Source organism: Ranitomeya imitator, chromosome 1, assembly GCF_032444005.1.
Source record: "Ranitomeya imitator isolate aRanImi1 chromosome 1, aRanImi1.pri, whole genome shotgun sequence".
Taxonomy (NCBI): Eukaryota; Metazoa; Chordata; class Amphibia; order Anura; family Dendrobatidae; genus Ranitomeya; species Ranitomeya imitator.
This window is the reverse complement of record NC_091282.1, coordinates 1,212,360,486-1,212,387,694: the sequence shown is the minus strand read 5'-3', so window position 1 is coordinate 1,212,387,694 and position 27,209 is coordinate 1,212,360,486. Positions and strand designations below refer to the sequence as shown.

Genomic DNA, 27,209 nt, shown 5'->3' with positions numbered 1-27,209 from the left:
TTGGTCTGGGGGAAAATGTGTGTAAATGGGTTAGTAACTGGCTTAGTGATAGAAAGCAGAGGGTGGTTATAAATGGTATAGTCTCTAACTGGGTCGCTGTGACCAGTGGGGTACCGCAGGGGTCGGTATTGGGACCTGTTCTCTTCAACATATTCATTAATGATCTGGTAGAAGGTTTACACAGTAAAATATCGATATTTGCAGATGATACAAAACTATGTAAAGCAGTTAATACAAGAGAAGATAGTATTCTGCTACAGATGGATCTGGATAAGTTGGAAACTTGGGCTGAAAGGTGGCAGATGAGGTTTAACAATGATAAATGTAAGGTTATACACATGGGAAGAAGGAATCAATATCACCATTACACACTGAACGGGAAACCACTGGGTAAAACTGACAGGGAGAAGGACTTGGGGATCCTAGTTAATGATAAACTTACCTGGAGCAGCCAGTGCCAGGCAGCAGCTGCCAAGGCAAACAGGATCATGGGGTGCATTAAAAGAGGTCTGGATACACATGATGAGAGCATTATACTGCCTCTGTACAAATCCCTAGTTAGACCGCACATAGAGTACTGTGTCCAGTTTTGGGCACCGGTGCTCAGGAAGGATATAATGGAACTAGAGAGAGTACAAAGGAGGGCAACAAAATTAATAAAGGGGATGGGAGAACTACAATACCCAGATAGATTAGCGAAATTAGGATTATTTAGTCTAGAAAAAAGACGACTGAGGGGCGATCTAATAACCATGTATAAGTATATAAGGGGACAATACAAATATCTCGCTGAGGATCTGTTTATACCAAGGAAGGTGACGGGCACAAGGGGGCATTCTTTGCGTCTGGAGGAGAGAAGGTTTTTCCACCAACATAGAAGAGGATTCTTTACTGTTAGGGCAGTGAGAATCTGGAATTGCTTGCCTGAGGAGGTGGTGATGGCGAACTCAGTCGAGGGGTTCAAGAGAGGCCTGGATGTCTTCCTGGAGCAGAACAATATTGTATCATACAATTATTAGGTTCTGTAGAAGGACGTAGATCTGGGGATTTATTATGATGGAATATAGGCTGAACTGGATGGACAAATGTCTTTTTTCGGCCTTACTAACTATGTTACTATGTTACTATGTAATACATACATATAATGTGTCTGGCTTCCAGCCATTGATGATGCCCATACTATTGGATCAGGTGGTCTACCCCCAGCACTATATAAGTGCACCCCACCATCCTACAGATAGATGCATCACTCGTACATGTGACTGGCGCCCTACACAAGCTCCATCTGTGTGCACGGTTAACACGACCCGGCCGCCCCCTCCATGAATTGGGAGTTTGTTTTCAAATTATTTCCTTGATTTACAGTAGGGCAAAAATGTATTTAGTCAGTCAGCAATAGTGCAAGTTCCACCACTTAAAAAGATGAGAGGCGTCTGTAATTTACATCATAGGTAGACCTCAACTATGGGAGACAAACTGAAAAAAAAAAATCCAGAAAATCACATTGTCTGTTTTTTTAACATTTTATTTGCATATTATGGTGGAAAATAAGTATTTGGTCAGAAACAAAATTTCATCTCAATACTTTGTAATATATCCTTTGTTGGCAATGACAGAGGTCAAACGTTTTCTGTAAGTCTTCACAAGGTTGCCACACACTGTTGTTGGTATGTTGGCCCATTCCTCCATGCAGATCTCCTCTAGAGCAGTGATGTTTTTGGCTTTTCGCTTGGCAATACGGACTTTCAACTCCCTCCAAAGGTTTTCTATAGGGTTGAGATCTGGAGACTGGCTAGGCCACTCCAGGACCTTGAAATGCTTCTTACGAAGCCACTCCTTTGTTGCCCTGGCGGTGTGCTTTGGATCATTGTCATGTTGAAAGACCCAGCCACGTTTCATCTTCAATGCCCTTGCTGATGGAAGGAGGTTTGCACTCAAAATCTCACGATACATGGCCCCATTCATTCTTTCATGTACCCGGATCAGTCGTCCTGGCCCCTTTGCAGAGAAACAGCCCCAAAGCATGATGTTTCCACCACCATGCTTTACAGTAGGTATGGTGTTTGATGGATGGAACTCAGTATTCTTTTTCCTCCAAACACGACAAGTTGTGTTTCTACCAAACAGTTCCAGTTTGGTTTCATCAGACCATAGGAGATTCTCCCAAAAATACTTTTTTGCCCCACTGTATATTATAATACGGAAAGATAAGAGGAGAATGGGAGGAGATTGGGGGGTGAGCGGTGGCTCCAGCAGTATTTTGCACCTGTGCTGCCCCCGCCTTTATCATAGGGGTCTGCTGCATCCTGCCTACATTGGTAAGGGGGAGCTTTATGTTTTTTCCTACAGTTATGGGAGACATATTTTTGGCGTTGTGACAAAGTGGTGAATGTAACGCATTTACTGGGCGGTCTGCGCATCAGCCCCGAACTAATATCGGACAGATGGATAACATCTAGTGACGAGCGAGTGGACTTGTTGCTCAGGTTTTCTCGAGCTTGCTCGGGTGGCCTCAGAGTATTTTTTAGGCGAAGAAAACTAAATCTCCGAGCAGTCCCAAATATTCGGAGACCACCTGAGCGTGCTCTCGAAAACCCGAGCAACGAGTAGACTCACTCACCACTAATAACATTATCTATCTCGTGTTTCCCATCTATAGAAAGCTAAACTCATGATGGGAAATATAGTATTAATATCTCTCGCCTGGGACCACCAGATGGGAAGATATCCGGAAAGTTGTGGATCCCCTAATTTTTTGTGACCTGGCTGCACCAAATTGACCAGCCTCCTCTGAGGTCACCCAGGGGCGGTATGTGGGCGCACCCTCTAATACCAGCAGATTCTGAGTTAGCATCATTGTTCAGTGCTGGGAGATACAGCTCGCTGTAGGACTGCGCCGGTTTCCAATAGGAGCGCTCCCCTCCGCGCCATATCAATGGCACCCGGACTAGTAATTTTCTTTGGTTTGTCTGCAATTGTATAGACTGTATTGTATGTTCCCCTTTTGTAACATATTTTGTGAACTCTATTTTTTGGATTAAATATCTAAAATGTAATAGCTCTGTTCCTCTTGCTCTGTAAACCGCACCCTGAAGACATACGCTGCCTGTAACGAGTGTCCAATAGGCCGGTATAAACGATTGGTGGTGGCAGTGAGTAGTTTTTCTTTGGTTATTGTGGAGCTGGCAGTGACTGTACCGAAGTATACATATATTCCATGTATTGGATCGGACGTGTAGCTAAACTATATGTTCACTGGGAAGATCACAATGACGACGCGGCCTCGTCCATCAATCAATCGCATGCATTGTCCTGACAATTGGTGGCAGCGGTGGAATATCTGCGTGATCCCCTGGCTGTTTCGAGACATCCATCCTTTGCCCCACACCTAAACAAGAGCCTATCTCCTAACAAACGTAACCAAAGGCCTAGCTCCAACCCTAACAAACGTAACCAAAGGCCTAGCTCCAACCCAAACCTCCGGCTGACATTCTCTCATTCCTTGTTACCTCCCCGTGCTCTCAAAAACCCTCCATACCTGAGGATGGTGTTGGCAGAAGAGCAGTCCTCGTATGGAATGGAGAACCCGACCTCGTGACCCACATTCAGGTCCATCTCGTCCGCCACCCTGAGGGCCAGGCTGAAGGCAGCAGTAGGGTAAGGCTGGGAGCAGATGACACAGCCCTCACGGAACTGCAGAGACAGGGCGTACTCCGCGCACCATTGCGGCACCTGCCGGGCACAAACCACATCACCTCAGAGACCACACTTGGGCTCCTCCTAGAGACACAGCTCCACTCACATCCAAAGCTGCATTCAAAACACTGAATGCTCCAGTCACAGCCAGAGCTGCATGGTAAGCAATGCTTTCTCCCCATGCCCCATAATGCATTTCAGGCACCTGCTCCACACCAGCTCTGCTGGAGGCAGGGGAGAGGAGAGGTCCTGTGGTCTAAGTATTCGCAGCTTTGGATGCAATTACAGGAGATGACTTACCTGTGTACTTTTGCCAGTGCCGGGTTCAGCACACACCAAGACAATGTGACTGCCCTGAAGACTCTCCATGAACTGGTACTTCACGCTCCATATGGCCAAGGAACGCCGCCCGGCGAGCAGCTGGTAATACCGAGAGGAGAATGGGAGACCATCAAACGGGTTCTGCTCTAGTTCGTCTCGATGTGGCTCATCCGAAAGAACATCCTCCTCTGCTGGTGGCCGATCCTCTGACGAGACACCTGCGGGCTCCATACGATCCAAGATACATCCAACATAGAAGCTACAGACCCTAGAGACACGGAGAGCAAGAGCGAGTGACAAATGTAACTACCCTCCAACCCAGAGAGCATATCCACGGTCTGTCCCCAGGAACAACAGTCCCACCCCCCTGTACCTAGAGAGCTTAACTACTGCCGGCCCCCAGGGACAACAGCCCCACCCCCTGGACCTAAAGAGTATAACTACTGGCGGCCCCCAAGGACAACAGCCCCACCCCCTGGACCTAGAGAGCATAACTACTGGTGGCCCCCAGGGACAAGAGCACACCCCCCGGACCTAGAGAGCATATCTACTGCCGGACCCCAGGGACAAGAGCACCCACCCCCCAGACCTATAGAGCATATCCACTGCCTGACCACAGAGACAACAGTCCCACCTTCCCGGACCAAGAGAACATATCCACTGCCTGTACCCAGGGACAACAGCCCCACCCCCGAACCTAGAGAGCATATCCACTGCCTATCCCCAGGAACAACAGCACCACCCCCGATCCTAGAGAGCATATCTATTGCCTGTACCCAGGGACAACAGTCCCATTCCCCGAACCTAGAGAGCGTATCTACTGCCGGCCCCCTAAGGACAACAGTCCCACCCTCACGTACCTAGAGAGCATCTCTACTTCCTGTACCCAGGGACAACAGTCCCATTCCCCGAACCTAGAGAGCATATCTACTGCTGGTCCCCCAGGGACAACAGTCCCACCCTCACGTACCTAGAGAGCATATCTACTTCCTGTACCCAGGGACAACAACCCCACCCCCAAACCTAGAGAGCATATCTACTGTCTGTCCCCAGGAACAACAGCCCCACCCCGGGACATGGAGAGCATGTCTACTGCCTGTGCTCAAGGACAAAAGCACCACCTCCAGGACATGGAGACCATATCCACTGCCTGTCTCCAGGAACAACAGCCCCATCCCGGGACATGGATGGAGAGAATATCTACCGCCTGTACCTAGGGACAACAGTCCCACTCCCCGAACCTAGAGCGCATATCTACTGCCGGCCCCCAAGAGACAACAATCCCACCCTCACGGACCTAGAGAGCATATCCACTGCCTGTACCCAGGAACAACAGTCGCAACCCCAGATCCTAGAGAGCATATCTACTGCCTTTAACCAGGGCCAAAAGCCCCACTCCCCAGACCTAGAGAGCATATCCACTGCCTGTCCGCAAAGACAAGAGCACACCCCCCCCAAGGTCAAGAGAGCATATCTACTGCTGCCCCCCAGGGACAACGGTCCCACCCCACGGACCTAGAGAGAATATCCACTGCCTGTACCCAGGACAACAGCCCTATCCCCCGGACTTAGAGAGCATATCCACTGCCGGCCCACAGGGACAACAGTCCCACCCCCACAGAACTAGAGAGCATATCCACTGCCTGTACCCAGGGACAACAGCCCCACCCCCAAACCTAGAGAGCATATCTACTACCTGTACTCAGGGACAACAGCCCCACCCCCACAGAACTAGAGAGGATATCCACTGCCGGCCCACAGGGACAACAGTCCCACCCCCACAGAACTAGAGAGCATATCCACTGCCTGTACCCAGGGACAACAGCCCCACCCCCAAACCTAGAGAGCATATCTACTGCCTGTACCCAGGGACAACAGCCCCACCTCCACAGAACTAGAGAGGATATCCACTGCCGGCCCACAGGGACAACAGTCCCACCCCCACAGAACTAGAGAGCATATCTACTGCCTGTACCCAGGGACAACAGCCCCACCCCCACAGAACTAGAGAGCATATCCACTGCCTGTACCCAGGGACAACAGCCCCTACCCCCAAACATAGAGAACATATCCACTGCCTGTACCCAGGAACAACTGCCCCACCCCCCCGAACGTAGAGAACATATCTACTGCCTGTACCCAGGGACAACAGCCCCACCCCCCAAACCTAAAGAGCATATCCACTGCCTGCACTCAGGGACAACAGCCCCACCCCCCGATCCTAGAGAGCATATCTACTGCCTGTCCCCAGGGACAACAGCACCACCCCCGATCCTAGAGAGCATATCCACTGCCTGCACTCAGGGACAACAGCCCCACCCCCCGAACCTAGAGAGCATATCTACTGCCTGTACTCAGGGACAACAGCACCACCCCCTGAACCTAGAGAGCATATCTACTGCCTGTACTCAGGGACAACAGCCCCACCCCCCAAACCTAGAGAGCATATCCACTGCCTGTACTCAGGGACAACAGCCCCACCCCCCAAACCTAGAGACAATATCCACTGCCTGTACCCAGGGACCACAGCACCACCCCCGATCCTAGAGAGCATATCTACTGCCTGTACCCAGGGACAACAGCACCACCCCCGATCCTAGAGAGCATATCTATTGCCTGTACCCAGGGACAACAGCACCACCCCCGATCCTAGAGAGCATATCTACTGCCTGTACCCAGGGACAACAGCACCACCCCCGATCCTAGAGAGCATATCCACTGCCTGTACTCAGGGACAACAGCCCCACCCCCCAAACCTAGAGAGCATATCCACTGCCTGTACCCAGGAACAACAGCACCACCCCCGATCCTAGAGAGCATATCTACTGCCTGTACCCAGGAACAACAGCACCACCCCCGATCCTAGAGAGCATATCTACTGCCTGTACCCAGGGACAACAGTCACATTCCCCGAACCTAGAGAGCATATCTATTGCCTGTACCCAGCGACAACAGCACCACCCCCGATCCTAGAGAGCATATCTATTGCCTGTACTCAGGGACAACAGTCCCATTCCCCGAACCTAGAGAGCATATCTACTGCCGGCCCCCTAAGGACAACAGTCCCACCCTCACGTACGTAGAGAGCATCTCTACTTCCTGTACCCAGGGACAACAGTCCCATTCCCGAACCTAGAAAGCATATCTACTGCCGGCCCCCTAAGGACAACAGCCCCACCCCGGGACATGGAGAGCATGTCTACTGCCTGTGTTCAGGGACAAAAGCACCACCTCCAGGACATGGAGACCATATCCACTGCCTGTCTCCAGGAACAACAGCCCCCATCCCGGGACATGGATGGAGAGAATATCCACTGCCAGCCCAGGGACAACAGCCACCCGCCACTGAAACCTAGCAAGCATATCCACTGCCGGCCTTCAGGGACAACAGTCAACCACCCCCAGGACATGGAGAGCATATCGATATTGGCTGCACATGCGATCCAGCGTGCGTTCCAACGAGCGTTCGCCAGAAGTGAACTGTACCTAGGAGTTGGACAAGCACCGCATATGCCGCAAGTTCCAGACAGCTGACACTTCCAGATGCCACCTTACCTCATCCCGCACCATCTTGTGCCTCTGCTCACCTCTCCTCCCCAGAAGAAGCTAGGGCGAAACGTGCGTTGGGGTGAGGGGGTCTCTCCATGGTATCTGGTCCCCGTCTTTTTGTGCTCACTGCATTCTACTCTGCCAGCAGGTAATGTTCTCTATTAAGCTATAGCCCTATTTGTTCTGGGACTCCTTATCGAGTATATATAGGGCGTTTATTGCACACTTCATATGATATAACTGAATCTATGTTCAAGAGCCTCATCCTATGATTACATACGCTGTGAGCTTATCTATCTAACCAGACCAGTACTCGGGTCACTCTAGCTCCAAATATTCTCATTACAATGTATTTATCAAGACCAAAGTCAGCGCAGCCGTCTACCAGGACATTGTAGAGTCCTTCATGCTTCCCTCTGCCGACAAGCTTTTTGGAAATGTCATTCTCCAGCAGGACTTGTCACCTGTCCACACGGCCAAAAGTGCCAATGCATAATGTAAAAACAACAGTGTCACTGGGCTGGATTGGCAGCAAACTCTCCATAGAGAATCTACGGAGTATTGTCAAGAGGAAGATGAGACACCAGACCAAACAATGCAGACGAGCTGAAGGCTGCGATCAAAGCAACCTGGGCTTCCATAACCCCCCAGCAGCCACAGGCTGATCGCCTCCATGCCACGCCGCATTGATGCAGTAATTAATGCAAAAGGAGCCGCGACCAAGTATTGAGGGCATTTACTGAACAGACATTTCAGTAGGACAACATTTCGGATTTTACAATAATTTTTCAAGCTGGTGTTATAAAGTATTCTAATTTACTGAGATAATGACTTTTGTCATTAACAGAAATAAACACGTGAAATAGATCACTGTGTGTAATGACTATAGCATATATGAGATTCACTTTATGTAATGAAGAAGCGAAAGAAATTCACTTTAAGATATTCTAATTTTGTGAGAAGCTCGTGTATGTCCACATATAACTGGGGAGGTGTATACAGTATATATATATATATATATATATATATATATATATATATATATCTCAAAGAAAGAAGAAAATGTGGCACTCACCAGCTTGTGCTGCGATATTGCGCCATAGCGTGGACTGAGGACATAACAGCTGCAGGTATAAGCGAGGGTGCAAGGTGACCGAGGACGACGGCCGTTTCGCGCGGACTGCGCTTCAATGGGTCCTGCAGCTGTTATTACGATGTCCTCAGTCCACGCAATAAAGGACTTTTTTATGGCAGCACAAGCTGGTGAGCGCCACGTTTCTTCTTTCTTTGTATATGTTGCTCTTGGACTGCTAATCAATGTTGAGCACCACAAAGCCAGTGCAAGATGCCACCTGATATTGCTGCTGCAGCCACAGGAACCTGCAGCTGTAACCTAGAGCCGTTCCACTTTTCTCCATGAAATTCATTATATATATATATATATCTCAAATTCAATCAAGCTTTACTGGCAGGACCAAATAAATGGTAGTTTTGCCAAAGCACGTATACAGGGGACAGGAACAGGGGACACAAACATGGAGCTTATCAACCGCCAACAATAATCTTTATTTTTATACAGTGCTAACATATTCCGCAGCGCTTTACAGTTTGCACACATTATCATCGCTGTCCCATTGGGGCTCACAATCTAAATTCCCTATCAGTATGTCTTTGGAATGTGGGAGGAAACTGGAGAACCCGGAGGAAACCCACGCAAACACGGGGAGAACATACAAACTCTTTGCAGATGTTGTCCTTGGTGGGATTTGAACCCAGGACTCCAGCGCTGCAAGGTTGTAGTGCTAACCACTGAGCCACCGTACAATGCTAACCACTGAGCCACCGTGCAGCCCCAATCAAATCATGATCAAAAAGTATTTTAATAACAAAATAGTTTAAAAAGACAATTAGTGTCTGTGGTGAAATATGTATATATCTATATGTGTGTAGTGACATACAGCACAGACCGAAAGTTTGGACACACCTTCTCATTTAAAGATTTTTCTGTATTTTCATGACTATGAAAATTGTACATTCACACTGAAGGCGTCAAAACTGAATTAACACATGTGGAATTATATACTTAACAAAAAAGTGTGAAACAGCTGAAATTATGTCTTATATTCTAGGTTCTTCAAAGTAGCCAGCTTTTACTTTGATGACTGCGTTGCACACTCTTGGCATTCTCTTGATGAGCTTCAAGAGGTAGTCACCGGGAATGGTTCTCACTTCACATGTGTGCCCTGTCAAGTTTAATAAGTGGGATTTCTTGCCTTATAAACGAGGTTGGGACCATCAGTTGTGTTGAGCAGAAGTCTGGTGGATACACAGCTGATAGTCCTACTGAATAGACTGTTAGAATTTGTATTATGGCAAGAAAAAAGCAGCTAAGTAAAGAAAAACGAGAGGCCATCATTACTTTAAGAAATGAAGGTCAGTCAGTCCGAAAAATTGGGAAAACTTTGAAAGTGTCCCCAAGTGCAGTGGAAAAAAAACCATCAAGCGCTACAAAGAATCTGGCTCACATGAGGACCGCCCCAGGAAAGGAAGACCAAGAGTCACCTCTGCTTCTGAGGATAAGTTTATCCGAGTCACCAGCCTCAGAAATCGCAGGTTAACAGCAGCTCAGATTAGAGACCAGGTCAATGCCACACAGAGATCTAGCAGCAGACACATCTCTACAACAACTGTTAAGAGGAGACTGTGCAGCAGCCTTCATGGTAAAATAGCTGCTAGGAAACCACTGCTAAGGACAGGCAACAAGCAGAAGAGACTTGTTTGGGCTAAAGAACACAATGAATGGACATTAATCCAGTGGAAATCTGTGCTTTGGTCTGATGAGCCCAAATTTGAGATCTTTGGTTCCAACCACCGTGTCTTTGAGCGACACAGTAAAGGTGAACAGATGGACTCTACATGCCTGGTTCCCACCGTGAAGCATGGAGGAGGAGGTGTGATGGTGTGGGGGGGCTTTGCTGGTGACACTGTTGGGGATTTATTCAAAATTGAAGGCATAGTGAACCAGCATGGCTACCACAGCATCTTGCAGCGGCATGCTATTCCATCCGGTTTGCATTTAGTTGGACCATCATTTATTTTTCAACAGGACAATGACCCCAAACACCTCCAGGCTGTGTAAGGGCTATTTGACCAAGAAGGAGAGTGATGGGGGCTACGCCAGATGACCTGGCCTCCACCGTCACCAGACCTGAACCCAATCGAGATGGTTTGGGGTGAGCTGGACCGCAGAGTGAAGGCAAAAGGGCCAACAAGTGCTAAGCATCTCTGGGAACTCCTTCAAGATTGTTGGAAGACCATTCACGGTGACTACCTCATGAAGCTCATCAAGAGAATGCCAAGATTGTGCAAAGCAGTCATCAAAGCAAAAGGTGGCTACTTTGAAGAACCTAGAATATAAGACAGAATTTCAGTTGTTTCACACTTTTTTTGTCAAGTATATAATTCCACATGTGTTAATTCATAGTTTTGATGCCTTCAGTGTGAATGTACAATTTTCATAGTCATGAAAATACAGAAAAATCTTTAAATGAGAAGTTGTGTCCAAACTTTTGGTCTGTACTGTATGTCTAGGGTTATGTGTGTAACTAGCAGTAGTTGAACATCTGTCCTGAAACTGCAGGCCTCACAGAGGTCACAGCATACACATCCTGAGAAGGCAGACTACTGTCTCCACTCTCGCCAAAGGGTCCTGCTGGGAACTAAGAAAAAGGGAAACATTTGACACCTCCTAGCTCTTTGAAGAGAGATATCAATTGCAGCCTGACACTATCTATCTGTGAGAACTTTTACACAGGGAATCTCAGAGCAAATAATATATTCATTGGGGGAGCGGCCGCGGTCCAATCAAAAACAAGCAATTATGATATTAACTTGAGGGGCTGGTCTAGAAATCTGACCTCTAGAGAAAAGCTATAAATGAGGCCTGTATACATAGAATTGTGTTCACATGTGAGGGCAGCAAAGCTGATGTGTTCCACCAACTCCATATTCACGCCCCCTCAGGGAGCAGAAAGCAGACTACAAAGTTAGACGTTTCTGTAAGTTTTCTCCTGTTATTTTATACTGTTTTGCATAGTTGTAGGTCTTATTATCATATTTTTATACCTTTTTCTTACTGTAAGCACTGAACCTTTTTGTATTAAAGCATAAAACTTTAACAAGTTAAACCTTGAATGTTCTAAAAGAATCCATAGCCTAAGGTGTGTGATCCTTATGAGTGGTAGACATTATTAGTATTAATATTTCTGGGACTCATCGCCTGTGTATTCGGTGAGTGGTGGCAGCGCGTATGAGCGGGGTGTGGCCTGGGTTGGTGTGTGATTTATGCTCCCATTACAGCATAGGACAGAGGTTGACTGCTGGGCTGAGAGAGGGGAGATAGAGGGGAGATAGAGAGGGAGGGGAGATAGATTAACCCTTGCAGGCACAACCCCAAGTCACGTGCTGAGAGCGGGCACGTGACACCACGGAGAGGGATCCATGACAGTGACCTGTATCACAGAGGAGATGTCAGATTAGAGACCTCTGAATATGGGTACAGGTGCGCCAAACAATGGCGTCACATCACAGACAGCAAAGCACAGGAAGGAACAATCACAGAATTAAAAAATAAAGTCTGTATAAAGTGACAGTCAGTGACCGCTCAATCAGGGCAATAGGGCGGCCGGGGTCTCCATGAAGAGTTCTTACCCATGTCCATGATGCGTACCCACGCCCCTACGCGCGTTTCGCTACAGCTTCCTCAGGGGCCAATGTCAGCTGTAGGAAGGAAGATGTAGTGGACATGGGTAAGAACTCTTCATGGAGACCCCGGCCGCCCTGATTGAGCGGTCACTGACTCTGGAACAGCTCCTGACACTTTGGCTGCTCTTCTTATGTGGGAAGAGGGCGTGTGCTGCCCCTTATTATGGATTATTGCACTGTCACTTTATACAGAACTTTCTTCCTTTTTTTTAATTCTGTGATTGTTTCTTCCTGTGCTTTGCTGTCTGTGATGTGACGCCATTGTTTGGTGCACCTGTACCCATATTCAGAGGTCTCTGATCTGACATCTCCTCTGTGATACAGGTCACTAAATGTCTTTTAAACTATTTTGTTATTAAAATATTTTTGGATCATTATGACTTGATTGGTGGTTGATGAGCTCCATGTTCATTGTGTTTGCAGTGTCAGTGGGAGCTTCATACCGGTCCTGCTGGGCAATTCCAGGACGGCTGTGTATTATGAGATCTGGTATCTAGTAGGGAACAGGGAGTGGGGACTGTGGGGACAATGGGTGGGGATAATGAGTGGGGACAATGGGTGGGAACTGCGGGGATAATGGGCGGGACTGTGGGGACAATGGGTGGGAACTGTGGGGATAATGGGCGGGACTGTGGGGACAATGGTTGAGGACTGTGGGGATAAAGGGCGGGGACTGGGGATAAGGGGTGGGAACTGCGGGGATAATGGGCGAGACTGTGGGGGAAATGGGCGGGGACTGTGGGGATAATGGGCGGGGACTACGGGGATAATGGGCGGGGCTGTGGGGATAATGGGCGGGACTGTGGGGATAATGGGCGGGACTGTGGGGATAATGGGCGGGGACAATGGGTGGTGGCTATGGGGATAATGGGTGGGGACTGTGGGGATAATGAGCATATCATGGCTGTCTTTCTCGCAGTCTATGACATTCGCTCACATACCGCGCTGCTATCTCCACCGCTCTCTCTTCTTCTCCCAGCAGGATATATGTTTTCTCTTCCTCCTTCATGGTGATGAAGTCTGGGAAGAGATGTGAGAGTCTCCTGAAGTGAGTGTCCCTCACTGCTGAGTATTTGGAGCAGTGTAGCAGGAAGTGGGTTTCTAAAGCAGATAGATGAAGCTGCAACCCATAATGAGGTCCTGGTTATGGGGGACTTTAACTACCCGGATATTAACTGGGAAACAGAAACCTGTGAAACCCATAAAGGCAACAGGTTTCTGCTAATAACCAAGAAAAATTATCTTTCACAATTGGTGCAGAATCCAACCAGAGGAGCAGCACTTTTAGACCTAATACTATCTAATAGACCTGACAGAATAACAAATCTGCAGGTGGTTGGGCATTTAGGAAATAGCGACCACAATATTGTACAGTTTCACCTGTCTTTCACTAGGGGGACTTGTCAGGGAGTCACAAAAACACTGAACTTTAGGAAGGCAAAGTTTGACCAGCTTAGAGATGCCCTTAATCTGGTAGACTGGGACAATATCCTCAGAAATAAGAATACAGATAATAAATGGGAAATGTGTAAGAACATCCTAAATAGGCAGTGTAAGCGGTTTATACCTTGTGGGAATAAAAGGACTAGAAATAGGAAAAACCCAATGTGGCTAAACAAAGAAGTAAGACAGGCAATTAACAGTAAAAAGAAAGCATTTGCACTACTAAAGCAGGATGGCACCATTGAAGCTCTAAAAAACTATAGGGAGAAAAATACTTTATCTAAAAAACTAATTAAAGCTGCCAAAAAGGAAACAGAGAAGCACATTGCTAAGGAGAGTAAAACTAATCCCAAACTGTTCTTCAACTATATCAATAGTAAAAGAATAAAAACTGAAAATGTAGGCCCCTTAAAAAATAGTGAGGAAAGAATGGTTGTAGATGACGAGGAAAAAGCTAACATATTAAACACCTTCTTCTCCACGGTATTCACGGTGGAAAATGAAATGCTAGGTGAAATCCCAAGAAACAATGAAAACCCTATATTAAGGGTCACCAATCTAACCCAAGAAGAGGTGCGAAACCGGCTAAATAAGATTAAAATAGATAAATCTCCGGGTCCGGATGGCATACACCCACGAGTACTAAGAGAACTAAGTAATGTAATAGATAAACCATTATTTCTTATTTTTAGGGACTCTATAGCAACGGGGTCTGTTCCGCAGGACTGGCGCATAGCAAATGTGGTGCCAATATTCAAAAAGGTCTGGGGGAAAATGTGTGTAAATGGGTTAGTAACTGGCTTAGTGATAGAAAGCAGAGGGTGGTGATAAATGGTATAGTCTCTAACTGGGTCGCTGTGACCAGTGGGGTACCGCAGGGGTCAGTATTGGGACCTGTTCTCTTCAACATATTCATTAATGATCTGGTAGAAGGTTTACACAGTAAAAGCCGGATTACTCACCGGTAATACTCTTTTAGTGAGTCCACGACAGCACCCCACTGGAGAGAGGGATCCGCCCCGCAGGAACAGGAAACCTACCAAGAAATAAAAGGGGGCGGTCCGCCTCTCCTCCTCAGTTTTGATTTCAGAGTACCCGGAGGACCGCCAGTATTAGGCAAATATAATTTATTTCATTTTCAAACTTATTTGCTCATATATGATTAAAAGAATTTTACTCAATAGTAAGTACTATATTAATATAGGGAGGGATGTAAGAGGGTGCTGTCGTGGACTCACTAAAAGAGTATTACCGGTGAGTAATCCGGCTTTTTCCCTTTCGCCACGACAGCACCCCACTGGAGATCTTACAGAGACCATCACCTAGGGGGGGACCACCGTGCTGAGGACAGTCCTGCCAAAGTCTAGGTCAGAAGTTGACGATAGGTCAAGCCTATAGTGATTATAGAATGTAGAGGGATTTGACCAAGTTGCCGCCTTACGTATAGTCTCAATTGGGACCTCTCCCCTTTCTGCCCAGGTGGATGCCATAGCTCTGGTAGAGTGCGCTGTTATGCCTTCCGGAGGGTTTTCTTTACTCGCGGAATAGGCCAGTCTGATAGACTCTCTGATCCACCGGGATAACGTGCTTTTCGTTATTCCATGACCCTTCTTGTGACCCTGGAAGGAAATAAACAGAGCCCTACACTGTCGCCAGCTACAGGTTCTTTCAATGTACTTTAACACTACTCTTTTAACATCTAGAGTGTGGTACTTTTGTTCTTCAGGAGTGGAAGGATTACTGAAGAAAGTGGGCAAGATTATTTCCTGAGACCTATGGAATGTCTTAGCTACTTTGGGAAGGTAGGAAGGGTCTGGTTTAAGGACCAACTTATCCTGAAAAGTTAGCAGGAAAGGTGGATCTATAGAGAGTGCTTGGATGTCACTGATTCTCCTGGCTGAAGTCAGTGCTACCAAGAGGGCCGTTTTTAGTGATAGGATCTTGATTGGTATTGAATCTATTGGTTCGAATGGAGAGCCTGTTAGGGCTTGTAAAACTAAGTTTAGATCCCAGGGAGGAACTCTAGGTATATTAACTGGATTTATCCGTTCACAGGCTGTAATAAATCGGGATACCCATCTATTCCCCGCAATGTTATGGCCATAGAGAGCTCCTAGTGCTGAAACATGAACTTTTAAGGTGTTTGCAGTTAAACCTAGTTCTCTCCCTTTTTGAAGGAATTCCAGGATAGACTGTATCGGAATTTCTGACGTGTTTGAAGATGTATGGAATTGTAGGAATTTCTTCCATATTTTTGTGTAAATTTTTGTAGTGGAAGGTTTTCTACTCTGGAGGAGCGTGTTTATCAATCCCTCCGAGAACCCCCTTGATTTTAGCATCTGCCTCTCAAATTCCAGGCCGTGAGATGTAGACTGTCCACTTGAGGGTGGAAAAACGGACCCTGGAAGAGAAGACTGGGTGTTGAGGGGAGGACCCAAGGATCTGAGACCGACATGTTTTGCAGCCACGAGAACCATGGTCTCTTGGGCCAGAATGGAGCTATTAGTATCACCCTCGCTCCTTCGGTTCTGATTTTGCAAATGACTTGGGGCAGCAGTATGATCGGTGGAAAAGCATATGCTAGACTGAACTGCTAAGGGGCTTGGAGAGCGTCCAGAATGTCCGGATGATCCGCTAGAGATAGGGAGGCAAATTTCCGGACTTTTTTGTTTTTCCTTGTGGCGAAGAGATCTACTTGAGGTTGACCCCATAGGGATGCTATATCTTGAAAAATCTGCTGGTTTAGGCACCACTCTCCTTGTTTCAAGGTGTGTCGACTTAAGAAGTCTGCCTGCTGGTTGTTTTCCCCTCTTATGTGCAGTGCAGTAAGGGATGTTAGGTGACTTTCTGCTAGATTCAGGATTTCTCTAGCAGAAGACATCAGAGTCTCTGATCGCGTGCCTCCTTGCCTGTTTAGATACGCCACTGTGGTGGTGTTGTCGGAAAGGATTCTGACGTCTTTCCCTCGTAGCTGTGGGAGAAAATGGCATAAGGCGTATTTTACTGCATTTAATTCTTTAACATTAGAGGAGTAGCAGCTTTCCTCCATGTTCCAAAGCCCTTGGCAAAAATCATTCCCCATCCATGAGGACTGGCGTCCGTGGTTATGGTATGAGATGGCGTTATTATCCATGGAACACCACTCATTAAATGGTCTGAATTCAGCCACCACGTTAAGGAAGTTAAAACTTCCTGAGATAAGGTTATTTTCACATTTAGGTGACCAGATAACCGTCTATCTTCTTGTAAAATCTGGTGTTGCAGTGTACGAGTATGATGTTGAGCCCATTTTTCCGCAGGTATACAAGAAATAAGAGATCCTAGTAAGGACATAGCTTGTCTTAGGGATATACGTGGATTGTTTATCGCCGCTAGGACTTTGCGTTTGACCAGTAGTATTTTTACCTGAGGCAGGAGACACTTTTGAGATACGGAGTCTAGATGGAACCCCAAGAACGCCTGGCAGGATAGTGGAGTGAGTCTGGATTTGTTGGTATTGATTATCCAGCCTAGATCCTGTAGAGAGGAAATTGCATGAGCCAAACGATCAGCACATTGAGTAACTGAATTTCCAATGACCAAAAAGTCATCAAGATATGGAACAATTAAGGGTTCTTTTTGGCGAAGGTAGGTCATCACCTCTAGCATTATCTTGGTGAAGATCCTCGGTGCTGTTGAAAGGCCGAAGGGCATGGCTGTATATTGGAAATGATGAATCTCGCCGTTGATTGTCACTGCTACTCTGAGGTACTTTTGGTATCTGTCATGGATAGGGAGATGATAATAAGTATCTTTCAAATCAATGCCCCCCATCATACAGTTTGGAAAGAGGAGTTTTATAGTGGATCTAATGGATTCCATCTTAAATGTATGGTTTTTAACAAATGAATTGAGCTTTTTAAGGTTTATGATGGTCCTGAAAGAACCGTCGGGTTTAGAAATCAGGAATAAGGGAGAGTAGAATCCTCTGCCTTCCTGTCCCTCGGGGACTTGGACTAAAACCCGCTTTGATAATAGGGTTTGAATTTCTAGCTCTAGAGCCTGCTGTTGTGCGGGCGAGCTGAGGGATGTTATAATATATGACTCGTGGGGAACACGAGAGAATTGTAGTTTAATTCCATCTCGGATGATGTTTAAAACCCACGAGCTAGATGTTACTTTTTCCCATTGGGTGGCGAAAAATTTCAGTCTGCCCCCTACTGGTATATCCTCAGAATTTATTGTCTTTTGGGGGGTTGGGTCTTCTAAACATGGTACCTCTTTGCCTGTCCTCTTTAGCAGTCCATGTTGTAGACCTATCCGTTTGCCTCCTTTTACCAAACGGTCTCCTCTTAAAGGCTCTCCTGTAAAAGGGAATAGAGGAATCAGGGAAAGCTTTCTTCCTGTCCTTTGTCTTTTTGAGTATCTCATCTAAGGTTTTACCAAAGAGGTACTCACCCTCGCATGGGATTGCACATATTTTGGATTTAGACTGCGCGTCCCCTTTCCAACTTTTCATCCAAAGTGCGCGTCTTGCATTGTTCACAAGACCTGCGGATCTCGCTGCTAACCGAAGAGAGTCGGCAGATGCGTCCGCCATAAAAGCTGCTGCTCCACGTATTAAGGGGATGGCCGCTCGAAGTTTCTCTCTTGAAACTTTATTTTCAATCTGCTGGTCCAACTGATCAATCCAAATGATCATTGACCGGGCAGCGCAGGTGCTGGCTACTGCAGGTTTAAAGATTCCTGTAGCCGCCTCCCAAGATCGCTTAAGGGATGATTCAGCTTTACGATCTAATGGATCGACCAGAAGTCCCGCATCCTCCACAGGCAGAGTGGATTGCTTGGAGGTAGAAGCTACGGCTGCATCGACCTTAGGAACTTTGGTCCATGTAAGGAGCTCCTCATCACTAAACGGATATTTACGTTTAGACGCGGAGGGCAAAAAGCTTCTTTGATCCTGCTTCTCCCACTCTCTTTTAATTAATGCTTTCACCGCTGGTATAACCGGAAAACATCTCCTCTTTCTCTCTGCCAAACCCGCAAACATAATTTCCTGCGTGGTTTGCGCACCCTTTACCTCCTCACACCCCATGGTATTGCGGATTGACTTTACCAAGTTGTCCACACTGTCTAAGGGGCAAACATGAACGCCCCTCGATTTCTGATGAGGAAGATGATGATGATGATAGGGAGGCTTCTGACAGTACAGTCTGGTCACTTTCGGAGTCTGACATAAGTGTTGGTGTTTTGGACTTAGCTTTACGCGGTTTTTCCTGGGTCATATTTTTTAGTTCCTCCCTAATAATGGCCCGTAAGTCCGTAACGGACACTGTCGCTCCCTGAGTTGTTTCCTCAAAACAGTCCTTGCACAGTTTTTTGGGGTATGAGTCCGGAAGGGGCTGGCTACACAAGGCACATTCCTTATGTTTGGACTTTTGTCGTTTTTTAGACTGGGCGTAATAAGTAGCGAGAGAGAGAGAAAAGAGAGAGAAATAGGGACACAACGTCAGCTTAATAGGCAGAGTTTTAACACTCACCCAGTGAAGCGAATAGTACCGGATCAGAAGGCAGAGATCCTGTTCTGGAACCGTCACTCTTACGAGCGGACTCCGAGGATCCATTGGTGTGATCTTTGGTGGGGGGCCCTGGATCTCCAGCTGTGGGGTCCATGGCACCTGGGGATGACATCTCTGCATCGCCGCATTATTGTTTCTGGGCGTTTTTAAATAGTGCGCCCTTTTTTTTTTCTCTCCCGCTGCGCAATGCGCATGCGCGGGTTGCCGCTGGCTCCCTCGCCCCAGATCCGGCCTAGGCTCCCCGGAAGTGACTCCTTCAGTTCCGGGGTAGCCAGTATTGCGGCGGTCAGCGCATGCGCGGTCCGGGACTCAGCGCCGGACCGCAATGGAGGTTCTCTTACCCGCTCCTGGCCGCGCCGCTCGCAGGAGAGAACGCCGGGCGACCCTCCCCGGACCCGGCCGTCTGCTCCATCCACCAGCCGAGGAGGGAGCCGTCTAGCGGAACTCCCCCGACGCTGCTTCTGAGCTGCAGCCCCTGCCGTTCTCACGGACACCGCACAGGCGGCATGCTAGCCCAGGTATGTTGATCCTGTCGTTCCTGGATTATTCCCGCAGGAACAGGAAACCTAAACTGAGGAGGAGAGGCGGACCGCCCCCTTTTATTTCTCGGTAGGTTTCCTGTTCCTGCGGGGCGGATCCCTCTCTCTCCAGTGGGGTGCTGTCGTGGCGAAAGGGAAAATAACGATATTTGCAGATAATACAAAACTATGTAAAGCAGTTAATACAAGAGAAGATAGTATTCTGCTACAGATGGATCTGGATAAGTTGGAAACTTGGGCTGAAAGGTGGCAGATGAGGTTTAACAATGATAAATGTAAGGTTATACACATGGGAAGAAGGAATCAATATCACCATTACACACTGAACGGGAAACCACTGGGTAAATCTGACAGGGAGAAGGACTTGGGGATCCTAGTTAATGATAAACTTACCTGGAGCAGCCAGTGCCAGGCAGCAGCTGCCAAGGCAAACAGGATCATGGGGTGCATTAAAAGAGGTCTGGATACACATGATGAGAGCATTATACTGCCTCTGTACAAATCCCTAGTTAGACCACACATGGAGTACTGTGTCCAGTTTTGGGCACCGGTGCTCAGGAAGGATATAATGGAACTAGAGAGAGTACAAAGGAGGGCAACAAAATTAATAAAGGGGATGGGAGAACTACAATACCCAGATAGATTAGCGAAATTAGGATTATTTAGTCTAGAAAAAAGACGACTGAGGGGCGATCTAATAACCATGTATAAGTATATAAGGGGACAATACAAATATCTCGCTGAGGATCTGTTTATACAAAGGAAGGTGACGGGCACAAGGGGGCATTCTTTGCGTCTGGAGGAGAGAAGGTTTTTCCACCAACATAGAAGAGGATTCTTTTCTGTTAGGGCAGTGAGAATCTGGAATTGCTTGCCTGAGGAGGTGGTGATGGCGAACTCAGTCGGGGGGTTCAAGAGAGGCCTGGATGTCTTCCTGGAGCAGAACAATATTGTATCATACAATTATTAGGTTCTGTAGAAGGACGTAGATCTGGGGATTTATTATGATGGAATATAGGCTGAACTGGATGGACAAATGTCTTTATTCGGCCTTACTAACTATGTTACTATGTCCTCTATGGCCTCCTGGTCACAGTGTTGGCACAGTCTTTCCTCCCTGGGCTTGTAGCTCTGCCTGTGTCGGCCACATTCGATGGCCAGACTGTGGGCGCTGAGTCTATATCGGCTCAGGATCAGGCGGTCTCTGGGGTCCGGGAGTTTCTCCAGATATGGCGCCAGTCTGTAGTCTCTCTGTAGGCTCCGGTACAAGGTCAGTTTCTGTGAGCTGATGATATCATTCTTCCAGTCACTGACATACCTCTCCTGGCCTTCATCTGCCATCTTCCGGATTCCGGCTTTTGTCAGGTTGTTGTGATTGGTGTTCTGCTCCGGTTGGGTTTGGCTGGGCTGTTCCGGGGGTTCTGGTTTTTCTGTTTCACCTTCATGTATCAGGGCTTTATGGTGATGGGAGCTTGGATTGCTCCTATGCAGGTGAGCCCGGAATGACAGCGCCCTCTTTAGAACTGTCAGGTGTAGAGGGAATCTGCCCAGCTCGGCCCGACAAGCACTGTTGGAGGTGCTCCGATGGACCTGGAGAAGGTGCTTGCAGAATTCCAGGTGGAATATTTCTGTTGGACTGGAATCCCACTTTGACCAGTCTGGGTAGGTGTGAGGACCCCAGACTTCGCTGCCATACAGGAGGATTGGGGCGATGATGGAGTCGAAGATTTTTAGCCAGACCCTCACTGGTGGCTTCAGATGGTAGAGTGTCCTTCGGATGGCATAGAAGGTTTTGCAGGCCTTGTCTTTCAGGGTCTCTATGGCTTGTTTGAAGCTCCCTGACCGGTGAATCTCTAGGCCCAGGTAGGTATATTTGTCCGTTCCTGTGAGGTCGCAGTTGTTGAGGATAAATGATGGGTGTTGGTCTGATCTTCTCTTTCTCCTCTGGAACACCATGGTGTTGGTTTTCTTTAGGTTGACCGGTAGAGTCCAGGTGGAGCTGAATTTCTCTAGGATTTTCAGGTTGTCCTGGAGGCCTTTCTCGGTTGGTGACAGCAGCAGCAGGTCATCTGAATACAGCAGGAATTTCACCTGGGCGTCGTGGAGGGTGAGACCTGGTGCTGAGGAGGATTCCAGGGCGGTAGCCAGCTCGTTGATGTAGATGTTGAAGAGCGTTGGACTTCGGCTGCAGCCTTGTCTGACTCTGCGGATCTGCTGGAAAAAAGCCGTTCTTTTGCCGCTCACACTCACGCTGCAGCTGTTCTCGGTGTAGGAGCTTTTGATGACATCGTAGGTCTTTCCTCCTATTCCACTCTCCAGCAGTTTCAGGAATAAGCCCGGGTGCCACACTGAATCAAAGGCCTTTTTAAAGTCCACAAAGCAGGCGTATATCTTCCCATTCTTTGTATTGTAGACGTGTCTCTGAATGAGGCTGTGCAGAGTATAGATGTGGTCAGTGGTGCGGTGGTTCGGCATGAACCCTGCTTGGCTCTTGTTGAGGACGTTGTGCTCGGTGAGGAAGGTGAGGATCCTCTTGTTCAGGATACTGTTGAACAGTTTTCCCAGGTTGCTGCTGACGCATATGCCTCTGTAGTTGGCTGGGTCATACCTGTCTCCACTCTTGTGGATGGGTGTGATGAGGCCTTGGTTCCAGGTACGAGGGAAGTAGCCGGCACTCAGTACAATATTGAAGAGTTTAACCATTGCAGCCTGTATTTCTGGTGGGCTGTACTTCAGCATTTCTGGTAGGATTCCATCCAGGCCACCGGCTTTTCTACATCTTATGGAGGAGAGTCTCTCGGTTACTTCCTGTAGTGTTATAGGTGTATCCACCGGGTTTTGGAAGTTTTTGATTTTTTCCTCCATTGCTTTTAGTTTCGCCATTATGTTTTCCTGTTCTTGGCTTAGTCCTTCCTTTGGATTGTCTTTATAGAGGTCTCTGAAGTATTGGAGCCAGAGGTTGCCATTTTGGATATGGTTGTTGTTTTTCTTGTCTTTGGTGCCCATGTGGTTCCATAGATCCCAGAAGGAGTTGTCTTGGAGGGCGTCTTGGAGTTGGTTAAGCTTGGTAGAGATGTAACTCTGCTTCTTTCTCCTGAGGATATATATATACAGTGGGGCAAAAAAGTATTTAGTCAGTCAGCAATAGTGCAAGTTCCACCACTTAAAAAGATGAGAGGCGTCTGTAATTTACATCATAGGTAGACCTCAACTATGGGAGACAAACTGAGAAAAAAAAATCCAGAAAATCACATTGTCTGTTTTTTTTAACATTTTATTTGTATATTATGGTGGAAAATAAGTATTTGGTCAGAAACAAACAATCAGGATTTCTGGCTCTCACAGACCTGTAACTTCTTCTTTTAGAGCCTCCTCTTTCCTCCACTCATTACCTGTAGTAATGGCACCTGTTTAAACTTGTTATCAGTATAAAAAGACACCTGTGCACACCCTTAAACAGTCTGACTCCAAACTCCACTATGGTGAAGTCCAAAGAGCTGTCAAAGGACACCAGAAACAAAATTGTAGCCCTGCACCAGGCTGGGAAGACTGAATCTGCAATAGCCAACCAGCTTGGAGTGAAGAAATCAACAGTGGGAGCAATAATTAGAAAATGGAAGACATACAATACCACTGATAATTTCCCTCGATCTGGGGCTCCACGCAAAATCCCACCCCGTGGGGTCAGAATGATCACAAGAACGGTGAGCAAAAATCCCAGAACCACGCGGGGGGACCTAGTGAATGAACTGCAGAGAGCTGGGACCAATGTAACAAGGCCTACCATAAGTAACACACTACGCCACCATGGACTCAGATCCTGCAGTGCCAGACGTGTCCCACTGCTTAAGCCAGTACATGTCCGGGCCCGTCTGAAGTTTGCTAGAGAGCATTTGGATGATCCAGAGGAGTTTTGGGAGAATGTCCTATGGTCTGATGAAACCAAACTGGAACTGTTTGGTAGAAACACAACTTGTCGTGTTTGCAGGAAAAAGAATACTGAGTTGCATCCATCAAACACCATACCTACTGTAAAGCATGGTGGTGGAAACATCATGCTTTGGGGCTGATTCTCTGCAAAGGGGCCAGGACGACTGATCCGGGTACATGAAAGAATGAATGGGGCCATGTATCGTGAGACTTTGAGTGCAAACCTCCTTCCATCAGCAAGGGCATTGAAGATGAAACGTGGCTGGGTCTTGCAACATGACAATGATCCAAAGCACACCGCCCGGCCAACGAAGAATTGGCTTCGTAAGAAGCATTTCAAGGTCCTGGAGTGGCCTAGCCAGTCTCCAGATCTCAACCCTATAGAAAACCTTTGGAGGGAGTTGAAAGTCCGTGTTGCCAAGCGAAAAGCCAAAAACATCACTGCTCTAGAGGAGATCTGCATGGAGGAATGGGCCAACATACCAACAACAGTGTGTGGCAACCTTGTGAAGACTTACAGAAAACGTTTGACCTCTGTCATTGCCAACAAAGGATATATTACAAAGTATTGAGATGAAATTTTGTTTCTGACCAAATACTTATTTTCCACCATAATATGCAAATAAAATGTTAAAAAAACAGACAATGTGATTTTCTAGATTTTTTTTTCTCAGTTTGTCTCCCATAGTTGAGGTCTACCTATGATGTAAATTACAGACGCCTCTCATCTTTTTAAGTGGTGGAACTTGCACTATTGCTGACTGACTAAATACTTTTTTGCCCCACTGTATATATGCAGGGGATATATATGCAGGGGGTGTATATATACAGGTTCGCCATCAGGGCATTACAGCCGTGACTGGCGTATGGGGCCCGGTGAGCAGAGGGGGCTCGCATCGGGCCCCCTCTTACCTGCTCACCGGGCCCCTACCAGCAGCCGCATTCTGAACCGGGCCCTTAGCGGCGGCCGGCGCTACAGCTGTTTAACGCTATTGACGTGCGGGCCCGCGCCCGCATGTCAATAGTTAACAGCCGCCAGCCACAGCGTGCAGGTCGCCGAAGTCTGATGTCATTGTCAGTCGCCGGCGAGTGCACGCTGCAGCTGCGTGGAGAGAGCAGGAGCGCGGCAGGAAGCAGACCTTTTTTTTTTATTGAGAACGGCAATCCGGGGGGGGGGGGCAGAAAGCTGGACGCGGGGGGGGGGGGCAGAAAGCTGGACGCGGGGGGGGGGGGGGGCAGAAAGCTGGACACGGGGGGGGGCAGAAAGCTGGACACAGACGGGGCAGAGTGCTAGACACAGACGGGGCAGAGTGCTAGACACAGACGGGGCAGAGTGCTCGACACAGACGGGGCAGAGTGCTCGACACTGACGGGGCAGAGTGCTCGACACTGACGGGGCAGAGTGCTCGACACTGACGGGGCAGAGTGCTCGACACTGACGGGGCAGAGTGCTCGACACTGACGGGGCAGAGTGCTCGACACTGACGGGGCAGAGTGCTCGACACTGACGGGGCAGAGTGCTCGACACTGACGGGGCAGAGTGCTCGACACTGACGGGGCAGAGTGCTCGACACTGACGGGGCAGAGTGCTCGACACTGACGGGGCAGAGTGCTCGACACTGACGGGGCAGAGTGCTCGACACTGACGGGGCAGAGTGCTCGACACTGACGGGGCAGAGTGCTCGACACTGACGGGGCAGAGTGCTCGACACTGACGGGGCAGAGTGCTCGACACTGACGGGGCAGAGTGCTCGACACTGACGGGGCAGAGTGCTCGACACTGACGGGGCAGAGTGCTCGACACTGACGGGGCAGAGTGCTCGACACTGACGGGGCAGAGTGCTCGACACTGACGGGGCAGAGTGCTCGACACTGACGGGGCAGAGTGCTCGACACTGACGGGGCAGAGTGCTCGACACTGACGGGGCAGAGTGCTCGACACTGACGGGGCAGAGTGCTCGACACTGACGGGGCAGAGTGCTCGACACTGACGGGGCAGAGTGCTCGACACTGACGGGGCAGAGTGCTCGACACTGACGGGGCAGAGTGCTCGACACTGACGGGGCAGAGTGCTCGACACTGACGGGGCAGAGTGCTCGACACTGACGGGGCAGAGTGCTCGACACTGACGGGGCAGAGTGCTCGACACTGACGGGGCAGAGTGCTCGACACTGACGGGGCAGAGTGCTCGACACTGACGGGGCAGAGTGCTCGACACTGACGGGGCAGAGTGCTCGACACTGACGGGGCAGAGTGCTCGACACTGACGGGGCAGAGTGCTCGACACTGACGGGGCAGAGTGCTCGACACTGACGGGGCAGAGTGCTCGACACTGACGGGGCAGAGTGCTCGACACTGACGGGGCAGAGTGCTCGACACTGACGGGGCAGAGTGCTCGACACTGACGGGGCAGAGTGCTCGACACTGACGGGGCAGAGTGCTCGACACTGACGGGGCAGAGTGCTCGACACTGACGGGGCAGAGTGCTCGACACTGACGGGGCAGAGTGCTCGACACTGACGGGGCAGAGTGCTCGACACTGACGGGGCAGAGTGCTCGACACTGACGGGGCAGAGTGCTCGACACTGACGGGGCAGAGTGCTCGACACTGACGGGGCAGAGTGCTCGACACTGACGGGGCAGAGTGCTCGACACTGACGGGGCAGAGTGCTCGACACTGACGGGGCAGAGTGCTCGACACTGACGGGGCAGAGTGCTCGACACTGACGGGGCAGAGTGCTCGACACTGACGGGGCAGAGTGCTCGACACTGACGGGGCAGAGTGCTCGACACTGACGGGGCAGAGTGCTCGACACTGACGGGGCAGAGTGCTCGACACTGACGGGGCAGAGTGCTCGACACTGACGGGGCAGAGTGCTCGACACTGACGGGGCAGAGTGCTCGACACTGACGGGGCAGAGTGCTCGACACTGACGGGGCAGAGTGCTCGACACTGACGGGGCAGAGTGCTCGACACTGACGGGGCAGAGTGCTCGACACTGACGGGGCAGAGTGCTCGACACTGACGGGGCAGAGTGCTCGACACTGACGGGGCAGAGTGCTCGACACTGACGGGGCAGAGTGCTCGACACTGACGGGGCAGAGTGCTCGACACTGACGGGGCAGAGTGCTCGACACTGACGGGGCAGAGTGCTCGACACTGACGGGGCAGAGTGCTCGACACTGACGGGGCAGAGTGCTCGACACTGACGGGGCAGAGTGCTCGACACTGACGGGGCAGAGTGCTCGACACTGACGGGGCAGAGTGCTCGACACTGACGGGGCAGAGTGCTCGACACTGACGGGGCAGAGTGCTCGACACTGACGGGGCAGAGTGCTCGACACTGACGGGGCAGAGTGCTCGACACTGACGGGGCAGAGTGCTCGACACTGACGGGGCAGAGTGCTC

The 27,209-nt window shown here is 48.9% G+C and overlaps 1 protein-coding gene across 1 annotated transcript in view; it reads right to left on the bottom strand.

Moving 5' to 3' along the window:
* Positions 1-27,209, bottom strand: part of DQX1 (DEAQ-box RNA dependent ATPase 1) — an 82,226-nt gene that overhangs the window by 43,395 nt on the left and 11,622 nt on the right. Inside the window, exons 2-3 of the mRNA XM_069744993.1 lie at positions 3,997-4,285; positions 3,539-3,732 (exon numbers count right to left, since the gene is read on the bottom strand). Of these exons, the coding sequence (XP_069601094.1) occupies positions 3,539-3,732; positions 3,997-4,248 (446 nt within the window). The 5' untranslated portion in view covers positions 4,249-4,285. The remainder of the gene's footprint in view (positions 1-3,538; positions 3,733-3,996; positions 4,286-27,209) is intronic.